Raw genomic sequence first — 11022 nt, forward strand, 5'->3', positions numbered from 1 at the left:
GGGTTAGTTTCCTTTGAAATGACAAACATACCCTCTTGTTTGAGGGACGTCAAACAGGCGGGGGAATTCAAAAAAAAGAAATTAATTGCGATGGGACATGCATTTATGGCTAGATGGACAGAGATTTACGACGCAAAAGTGTGGTAAAAGGTGTTTATTGGAGTTAATGCTGTCATTTGTTTAGGACAAAATTTCTCTAACCTAAACAGATTTGAAGATGATAAGGTTAGGTGAAGAAGGTGGAATTTGGGAGGTATGTCTCTATGTTCATTTAAGGGATCACTTCATTTAATATGGTCGGTTATGATAGAAGGATGTTCTTGCATTAAATCTGGGCATATGCAAATTTTTCTGCATTAATTGAGTGAAAAAATGATTTTCATTAATGATGCAGATGTTCGGGAGAATGTGCCTCCTGCTGGGTGAATGGACATGTTCAGATATTGGGGTGTGGAAGTTTTCTGTTCGTCATGGGCAAATGGCAAGATTTTTTTCTATCGACAAAGATACTTCGTTCGCGGGTTTGAAGGCCAAGATTGGAGAGGTTTTGGGTGTCAAAGAAGAGGAAAGTAGTATGGAGTTAAGCTTTTGGCACCCATGAGACACAATTGTCTTTACACAAGGTAAGATGCCCCCAGTTTCAGTAGACAGTGATGTTGAGTTTCAACAGTTTAAAGTGAAGAATGAAGAGTGTGGTGGACTGTATTTGTATGTTTCATTGAAGAATAATACACTATCGTCCATCGTGGAAGGACATAATATTATGTCCACCGAAAATGAAAAAACTACGACTGGGATGTTGGTCGACCCAGATGGACCAAGCGTCGAGAAAGGACATAACAGTGTCTCTTCCGATGAAGAAAAAAACACGACTGGGATGTTGGTCGACCAAGATGGACCAGACGTCGAGAAAGGACATAACAGTGTGTCTACCGGTGGAGAAAAAAACACTACTGAGATGTTGGTCGACCCAGATGGAAAGGACGATCTGGCATCTGGTGGAGAGCATTTCTGGTCTACTTACTGTGGACATAATAGTAAAGGAAATGAATGACATAACAATGTTGCTAACAATGCAGGTCCATCGAGCGGAGAAGTCCCCGATGAATTGTTGCTAGAATGTTTGAGAAATTTTGAAGAAAGCCATCGTGCGGAGATGGTGCGCAAGGAACCAATAGTAGCTGACAAGCATGGGAAGAGTAAAGTAGGGGCTGTCGAGCAAGGGTACAGAGATGGAAGTGGTCCATCGGGGAGCTTTGAAGATTTGGCATGTTTTGAAGACTCGCCAGACTATGATTTTGACGAGTGGACAGAACGGATTAACAAAGAATACCCGCCAGAATGGGATCCTTGCAAAGGTAGGGTGCAGAGGGCAATGGATCCTATTGGTTTTGGGCTAGGAATAGAGCTAGATGGTGAGTTGCCGAATGAGGGCGTCGCCTGGGATGATGTGAGTTCTACTAAAGCGATGGCAATGGGAATAGTGCCACATAACCCATCGATGATATCTGATGTGAATGAGGACGTCGCACAGGATGATGTAAGTGCTACTACATGGATGGAAATAGTGCTACACAACCCATCAGTGAGATCTGATGCACCACCAGTGCCTTATGAGGACATCTTACATAGTGAAACTACAAGGATGGGTGATGCACCACCAGTGCATGACAATGTTGTAGGGCAAACAAGTGAAATTCTTGGCATTGGCTTGGAGGAGATGCACGATGGGTTGGGCGTGATTGACCGAGGGATCGTGAACGGGACTATTTCCGGAGTAACAGAGCAATAATAAGTGAAGACGATCCTCATTTAATGAATGATGCTCCTCCAGTGCATGACAATATGCGAGGGGCCCCAGAGGAAGAAAGGAATATGGATCTAAAAATGGCAACCGACGGACTTTATGTTGGAAGAATATTTGCAAACAAAAAGGAGATGCATAAGATGTTGTCCCTTTATGCAATGACAAGGCTGTTTTGTTTCCGGATAAGTAAGTCAGATAAAGGCAAAGTTATAGCCAATTGCATAGACAGGAACTGTGGATAGAGAGTGTATGCAACAACCCATGCCAATTCGACAAACTTGGAGATTAAGACACTGACATTGAAGCACAGTTACGATGTCGGAGCACGGGCGAGATATGGTGAGAAAGCGACCGCAAAAATATTGGCAGATCTGCTGAAGGCCAAATTTGCAAATGGCAAGAAAGGACCAAGACCATGCGACCTCCCTGATATAGTTTTGTCTCTGTTGCACTTGACAATTTCTTATACGAAGGCTTGGAATGCGAGAGAGCTTGCCATGGAGCAGGCCAGAGGAAATGAAGAAGACAATTATCGGTTTCTGTCTACATACTTGCACTTTCTGAAGTCAACAAACCCAGGGACGTTGACTGCAATGCACAATATGGTGGACAAAAAAGGGAATGCATTGTTCAAGTACTTGTTTTTTGCTTTTGGGACTTGCATATCTGGTTATCAATATTTGAGGAAAGTGATTGTAATTGATGGCACATCAATAAAAGGGAAGTATAAAGGTTGTTTGGTTGCAGCGAGTGGACAAGATGGAAATATGCAAATTTTCCCCTTGGCATTTGGAGTAGTTGATGGGGAAAATGAAGGAGGATGGGTGTGGTTCTTTGAAAATCTGAAGAAATTTGTGCCAGATGAAGAAGGGTTAGTATTTGTCTCAGACATGCATGCATCAATATATGCAGGTCTGCGTAGAGTGTATCCTTTGGCGGAACATGGGGCCTGTTCTGTTCATTTATTTAGAAATGTGAAGCACAACTTTCATTGCGAAGGTTTGGCTGCAATGGTTTCTAAAGCTGCAAGGGCATACACAGTTGGCGATTTCCGTTATTGGTGGAGAGAAATAGAGAACCGTAAACCTGCATGTGCTTCGTATCTTACAGAAATAGGACTACCACACTGGCACTTTCTCACTTCCCCGGAGATCGTTACAATATAATGAGTGGCAACATATCTGAGTCGCTGAATGCAGCAATGCAAACTGCTGTTGATTACCCGATCGTGTCCATGGTGGAGTTCTTACGAGCAATGTTGATAAGGTGGTTTTATTGTAGGAGGAAAGTGGCAAATAAAGCGAAAACACGATGCACCCCGGAAATCGAAGAAATACTTATAGATCACCTACAACACGCGGTGGACTATCGTGTGCTATCAACAAGCGAGTGGATTTACCAAGTGAACGATGGACGAGGAATTGTTTTCACGGTGGACTTACAGAATAAAACCTGCACTTGTCGGGTCTTTGATGTATTGAAGGTGCCCTGCTGTCATGCTTTAGCTGCTAGAGGAGTGCTGCAAATTGATATTTACACCCTAATTGGAGAGTTCTACTTTGTTGAGCCGTGGAGGAAAAAATATTCACAAATCATTATGTCAGTTCCAAAAGAAAGGGATAACGATATTCCAGAGGCTGTAACTGTAGAGGCTGTTAATCCACCTCGTACAAAACGCGGTGGTGGGAGGCCGAAGAAGAAAAGGATACCGTCGCAAAGAGAACAACATATAGTAAGATTTCCATGGGTAATAACTTTGGTTCTGCTAACCTTTGAAGTGTACTAATATGTTTCTTTTGATGTAATTAGAGGAAAAAGAGGAAGACACCAAGCAAGTGTGGAAGATGTTTTGGAGTGGGACACAACAGGAAAACATGCTCAATATTGATTTGAATGAAAGGTTCCAAAGTAGCAATGTATTTTGTAGGAGGCACCTCATGCATGTGTTTGGGATTGGTACTCTCTTTTTGAAACTAAGACATGGTTGATTATCAACAAAGGCTACATAACTATTTTGCATGTGGCTTTCATGTATGTAGGCTGAGAGAGGCTCTGTTTGTTGTTGTCTATCGTAATTATCATGTCTATCAGTAGCCTTGGTACACAGGTGGAACGGTTTGATGATTCCGAGTTCTAATGTCTTTTGTAATGTCTATCATTAGCAATGTAGGTCGGTCGTATTATGTATATCGAAATTGTAATGACTATTGACTATGTTTCATTTAGGAGCATTGGCACTTTGTGTGATTATTGTCTATCTTTCTCAATAAAATTGTATACCACAATACTTTCTGACAATATAAATTAGAGGTAGACAAACAATGGGCTCGGGTTTTTATTGTCTATCGTAATTATCATGTCTATCAGTAACCTTGGTAGACAGATTTAAAGGTTTGATGATTGCGAGTTGTAATTTCAATTCCTCGTCTATCATTAGAAATGTCTGTCGGTCGTATTTTTTTTATCTTAATTGTAATATATTTTGAATTTGTTTTTAGGAACATTTGCAATTTGTTTGTTTATTTTGTATCTTTATTAAAGTATCTATTGGATATTCAATAAAGTTGTCAACCACCATACTTGTTGACAATAGAAAGTATTCATTAAAAAATAGACATAAAAACAAGATAGATAAAAAGGTGGACTAAAAAGGCAATACAGTACAATTTATCGAGTAAGATAGAGGGGTAGACATTGTTTGAGAAGTAGACAACATTAAACTTTGAAAAATGTCCATCATGGATGGACATTTTCGCCTGATGAGACTCAGTTTTCAAATTTCCTAATGCAAAACCCAAATGCAAAGAGTAGGACAATGCAAGAAATTAAAGTGCACAAAACATAAGCATATGTTGTGCGGGTGCGTTTTGGGTGTGTGGTAGGAGGTGGGAATCGCTGAACAAAAGCCCTGAAGTCCATGTACCCATCATTTAACTCTGCGATCATCTCATGGAGGTTGTCGATCTGCTCCGAATTCGTCTTAACACGAGAAAGGACAGTGCGAGGATCACATCTCTCACCCTCGTCTATGTAAGTTATGAACCGCAGCATACGGTCATCTGTCTCCGAAAACCTCGCCTTAATGTCGTGTATGTCCTCCATAATGGCTTTGTCCCACCACTTGCTTTAGTGATGTCCACCAGTTTTGCAAAAAAAAAAATTATAGATTAGGAAGTGGTAATGAACAACATATAGAGAGAGAGATCGTTGCCTATAAAATTTGAACAAGTAAAAATACATACACCACTTCTCTTGCATTCATAGACAATACGTCCAAAGCCTGGTTCCTCGGTTTTAGTAGACGTTTTAAGATGGCTACCACAAATGCACTTCTGAGGTATGCCATATGTATGATCGCCATAACGTCGAGACCTAATAGACGAAGCAGATGAAGGGGAAGCCGAGGGTTGAAACTGACACTGATTAGATGAGGCGGATGAAGATGAAAGGTTAGAATAACTATACTGACCCATTTTTTCTCTGAAAAATTTGAGTAGAGAAGAGGGGAAAGAAAGGATAGAGGACTTATGGGCTATGTCGGTATAGAAGGTAGATGAATCCCTTTTAATGACAATTAATAAGGGTAATTTGGCCAAAATATTCTTAGTTTCACTTTAAACCCTTATAAAAAGGAATTGTTAGATGTTAGACTGTGAACACGCAACAGAGACGTGAGTGATATGGCTCAACTGTAGAAAGCATAGAGAAGGGGTAAAGTATGCATCACTTCCACTTATACATAAAGAAACACGCCTGCATTTGGGCTCCACCCACTTGTTTACATAAATATTTGGGTCCTAATTAAAATAAGTAACAAAAGGATAATGAAGGACTAAAAGTACAATAGGTAACCAATATTTTCATAAGGAAAGGAAACAGAAGAGAGAAATGGGGGTTCATAAGGAGACAACAAACTCCTGGTAGACATCTATCGCAGATGACATCCGAAATTTGTCCACCAGTTCTTCCGTAAGGGAATCTGGCATTACTCCTTGGGCATGGAGCTCGATATACTTGACGGTAAGTGGGCCACAGTCGCTGGTCCTTTCATTCTAGTAAACATTCTCCAACCTCGCCATACTAAAAACCTTTGGCAGAGGGACGTCCGTCGATTCTGGGTTGACAAAAGTGTTGACAATGATCGAGAGCAAATCCATGAAAGGCTTCATAAGGCGCGGGAGCTTCTTGGGACCATTGTTGATAATTAACGGATCAAAGAACAAAGATGTGGGCCTTTTCAGGTTAATAGCTAGTGCGATCCAGTGGTGTTTCCCCCAGTTCATAGGAACGCAAATTGTATCAACGTCGGTGTACCATGCCAGTCTTGCAGATCGGTTATTGTCAACCCCTTTAACGTAGTTTTTAATGATGCTGTTCCAGGAGAAGGTATCCTTATGTTTGCAATTCTGGAAACGCACCAATTCAGTGGTTAACATGTTGGAGAACCAGGTTTCAAGGACAGCTATCCTTGAATCGCGAAACGTATCCCCATAACACCTCCAGATCAGGCTGAGCATTGCTTCCATGTGCTGAAATAATCTCATCAATTAATACTCCATTAATAATATACTTGATAAAAAACTGTTTGAAAGGTCGGAAGTAACTTACAGGGGTATCAACCCAGTGTTTTGGCGTGTATAACTCCGTGAAGAAACTGCGCTTGACATTGATACCATCGATGATACAATCTCTGCAAAATATGATCATGTCCATCAATTTATGATCATGTCCATCGTTTTGTTTAATATAGACATAGGGTAAAGGTAGACGAAAATGAGTGCAACTTGGTATATATTTTTTGGCGTAAGCTTTAAGCTGAGCCAAAAACTTCCGCTGAACTGACGGTTTGACGGCTTTTAGTGGAAGTAGAACACTAGCCATAACGCCTAGGAACTGTCCTACTTCTTTTCGTCGGAAGTGGAGTTAGATATTGGTCGGCAATAGGGTTACGATGTTTCCTAGTAGCTTTGGCGGGTACCTATAAGATACTATTGCCATTAGGAAGGACATACGAATGTGAATAATTTTCAAAAACCATTGGTTGCACATCAAAAATACCTCAACAACTGTTGCATTTGTTTCAGATGGACATACATCTAAAGCCTGTCCATCTCCATTTCCATCTGAACCTCCATGTCCATCTCCATCTGCATCTCCATCTGCATCTCCATCTGCATCTGTAGCTCCATCTCCATCTGCATCTGAATCTCCATCTGCATCTGCATTTCCATCTGAATCTGTATCAGTTCCAGTAATGTTCTCCTAGTCAAACACAATATCTTTCTCAGCGTCAGAATGGTCACGACCAGACATGCTTGTTTCCTGGTTACCCGTTGAGTCAACCGTATCATGCTCCTGAAAATGTCGGTGGACATAAGTGCATGACAGTGGACAAGTTGTGTTAAACATCATGATTTGTCCTACGGATGTTTATCTGATCCTCTATGTCAATGTGTGGTGGCTCATGTGTATTACTGGGTTACTCGGACAGTAGCGGCTTCTCAGGCTCATCATCAGGTGTCCAGTGAGAGTCCTCATGTTGATCCAGAAGTAGTGATTCTGTTGCGTTGTCCTCCTCATCAGCTGATGCATCCTTCTCCTGCTGAATAAATAATTGTACTAGATGCAGGGTGTTAATATGTTAAATAAGAAAGATAATGCATTTGTGATTATGTCAAACCTCATCCGTAGAGGAGTTGCCCAAATCAACAGTATCTGTCCTGTGAGTGTCCTCATTTAGTCCATCATTCCCCTCCTAATTTACGATGGCAGAGCATGTTAGGCATGAGGAGTAAAAACAGGTAAAGACATATATTTAGTAGATCCCTAGTTGCTAACCTTTGAGTCTTCGATCTTGTTGTTGATAGTTGTGACAATGTTTTCGATGTCCACCCCATAATTATCCCATCTTGACTGGTTGAACTTTTCCATCGAGTTTGGCTCCTTGGTAGGTGGTGAGCTAGAGAAAACCCCTTTTCTCATCAAAGTGTTGAGTATATCATCATAAATCTTGACCTTTAAAAGACTTTTCTCGGCAGCCCACATCTCCTGAATTTTGGCAAAGTGTTCATTGTTTTTCCGGTCAACCTCAAAGAGAAGCTCTTGTGCAGTGTAAGAATGCAGAGGAACATTTTCTTCTCCCACAGACGCACTCGGTTTCCGTTTGCCTTTGTTTTGTTTTGTGGTATTCGGAAGGGTAGACTTAGTTGCCGGTTTGGAAGCTAGTTCCACTGGTTGGTTAGGTCCATCTTGTACTATACCCATAAGTGGGAGAGTCGCAAGTCCTCCGTGCCAGACATGAAGCTTAAACTCGTGGCCGTCCTTGAGTTTTTGGCAAATGTAATCAACTCGATGATCTTCAACCTCGTCATTCCAAGAAATTGCCATTCTGTCTACTTGCTCGTTAGAGTGGATAATCCATTCGACGTCAAGCTGTTTATGACAAAGTGAAAATGAGATGACATAAAGATAAGATCTAACAAAGCTCGCTGCTTGGATAACATACAAAAGAACTTACATTTTCTGCCATTTATGTTTTGAGGATGTTAGAATTGTGGAATGACCTCAGATTTGTAAGATGCTGAACTGAGCGGTCCGTAAAATTTAGCTCATCATCAGCGTCTGGAAGATAACTCTCTAACATGGGGATAGCATTTAGTATCAACAACTGGAAAGCAAGGGTGAAGCCATGTGTGGTAGTATGGGACCGCATCAGCTTTTTGCTTAAAACTTCAGGAGATCGGTTGAATTTGCCAACCATAACTGTCTCTATCGTCCGTTCAAAGGATTTCCTTCCCCATGGGTAGTTGACAAAACTCTGCAAGTCCTTCAGCATCTCTGCTACTTCCTCTGATGCTCTAATCTTTGAGGAGTCGCAAACCAGTATACCTTCTACTATAACAATGAGTGCAAGCCGTATCCTATGTTGGCCGTCCATTCTATCTTCTTTAGGCAACAACTTATCCTGCTTAGGCATTTAAACAATGTCACGGATTGAGTACGAGTCTTTTGGACCAACAAGAGTATACCAGTAAGGCTGACAGCCTTCGTCTGGTGTTTGTAACTTCCTCGTCTCCAACTCAGAAGGGTAAGGTGTACATTTCAGGCCTGTTAGGAGACCAAACTCACGAAGGGAAAACCGAATAGGTTGGCCGCCAAATACAAACCACATTTCGTGTAGCTTGCGGGTTACAAGGGAACGACAGAGAATCTGGTGGACAAGTTTACTAGACAGTGAGCTTTTGCGGACCGGTAGTTGAAATAGATGTCCAAACGGAGATGCTATCAGCCATTGAAACTCCGGAGTTCCCTAAAAATCTTCAACAATGTCCAGCAGATACTCGGGCTTTGAGTATGAATTGATGCGACCTCTAGCAGGATAGCGATTAGTCGCAAATAACCTAGGAGGGAGTAAGGAGACGTCAATATCCTGAGTAGCTTCCGCAGGCAAGGGATTACTACAAACCTCGAACACTTCACCCAGCCTGTACATAGGATGACAACAATGTTCATTAAACATTTAGTGTATTCGTACAAAGATAGAATTGGTCTATCTTTTAGTGGACATCTACCTTGTCTTTCTGATCTGGTCCACTATTGGCACATCAATGTCAGTGGCCACACTAGGTACAGACTGGTCCTCCGTATGCATAATAGAAGCATTTACACCGTGGTCATCAGACCTGCATTGGAGGCGTAATTACGAGCAACGTAATTAAAGTTGGTGGACAAGTAACGGTAGACAATAAGATGATAATTTCAAAAGTTATGTGTTGACATACACTGTCTGCCGTAACTGGTCCACCTGATGTATTATAGGTTCGGCGCTTTCGTTGTCAAACCTTGACTGTTGAAACTCATCCTCCCGAGACATAATATACCCACTTCCACCGTGCTCATCAGACCTGCATTGGAGGCATAATAGAAGGGTCAAAAGTAAATATGGTGGACATGTAACGGTAGACAGAAAGATAAGAATGAGAGGCATATGTAAAGGGACTAAATATGGTGGAGAATAACGGTAGACAAAAACCTCTCTTGGTGGATCTCGTCCATCGACCCAGCTACCTTGCACATTTGGTAACTTAGAAGTTAGTGAGACGGAATCATGTTAAAATGGAAAGGTGGACAAACACCAATTCTAATGGTTGTCTAAAAAAGCTAAGGTCTACAATGAACATGTTTAATGGTTGTCTATCAGTAAGGCAATGGTTTATCGTGATAAAAACAGTGGGTGGACAAAAAAAACACGGATCTCCAAAATGTGCGAATACGCATCTACAAAAAAAAGTATGAAAAAAACGAATGTAGACAAAGTCTGTACCAAATATTTGTCTACCATTAGGCCAGTGGTCTATCTTGATTTAAACTGTGAGTAGACAAGAAAAGTCGGATCTACAAATAGGTCTCGCAAATATTTGGTCTATCGTTTGAATTTGAAAATTTGGTGGACAAACAAAGTAGATCTCTTGACTGGTCTATCAGAATTTCAAGCGGCTATGAGAATTTCAAGCAATAAACACAGTCAAACCTTGGAGAGTTGGTAGCGGCCATTGTCTCTCCCTCGCTTAAATTCACGGGATTTGCCACACACACACTAACACGAGAAAGACGACCAGTTAAGGTTTATGGATCTAGATGGATTTTCCAAAAAAATAAAAAAAAAACAAGCGAAAAGTTATCTCTAATACCAAGAGTCGGGTTCGGAAGTAGGTTTCTCTGTATCACCGACTTCGGCAATAAGAGGCGGAAGAAGCAGAGGATCTGATGTTTAGTTTCGGCGACAAGATTAGACGAAAAAGAAAGAAGGGAAACTGTTCTCTAAAAAGAGAAGTCGAACGGGTTGCGTTTTACGAAGAAGAAAGAGATTTTTTGTTTTTTTTTTAATTCATCTGACATTTGAGAGGGAGGATAAAAATGTCTTCTTTTATTGAGTTTATGGCATGCGGGAGTAGCCCAAAACGAAAGTGGCATTTGAGAATAAGTTGTTTACTGTTCATGGCCGGATAGACAATATTCTCAAAAAATAATTCACTTTCTCTATCATTAGAATTACTAATTAATTTTTAAAAATTTGTTTTTTTTACCTATTTTTAAAAATTTGTTAACCAATCAAAATTTTAAATATGTATATATTAATAAACATATTTTATATATTATGAGCAAATGCAGAGCCTTTTAACTTATACCAAAAAAATAATATTCAAAAAAAAAAA

At 40.7% G+C, this 11022-nt stretch overlaps 1 protein-coding gene across 1 annotated transcript; it reads left to right on the forward strand.

Moving 5' to 3' along the window:
* LOC104763274 lies at positions 2305-3593 on the forward strand. Its single transcript, XM_010486672.1, has 2 exons — positions 2305-2678; positions 2918-3593. The coding sequence occupies exons 1-2, from the start codon at positions 2305-2307 to the stop codon at positions 3591-3593; spliced, it is 1050 nt and encodes a 349-aa protein (XP_010484974.1).

The sequence above is a fragment of the Camelina sativa genome, chromosome 18 (genome assembly GCF_000633955.1).
Source record: "Camelina sativa cultivar DH55 chromosome 18, Cs, whole genome shotgun sequence".
Taxonomy (NCBI): Eukaryota; Viridiplantae; Streptophyta; class Magnoliopsida; order Brassicales; family Brassicaceae; genus Camelina; species Camelina sativa.

Coding starts and splice junctions, on each gene's coding strand:
- LOC104763274 (XM_010486672.1), top strand. CDS start 2,305: ATGGAGCAGGCCAGAGGAAATGAAGAAGACAATTATCGGTTTCTGTCT. Junction 2,679..2,917: donor TTTGTGCCAGATGAAGAAGG/GTTAGTATTTGT, acceptor CGTATCTTACAG/AAATAGGACTACCACACTGG.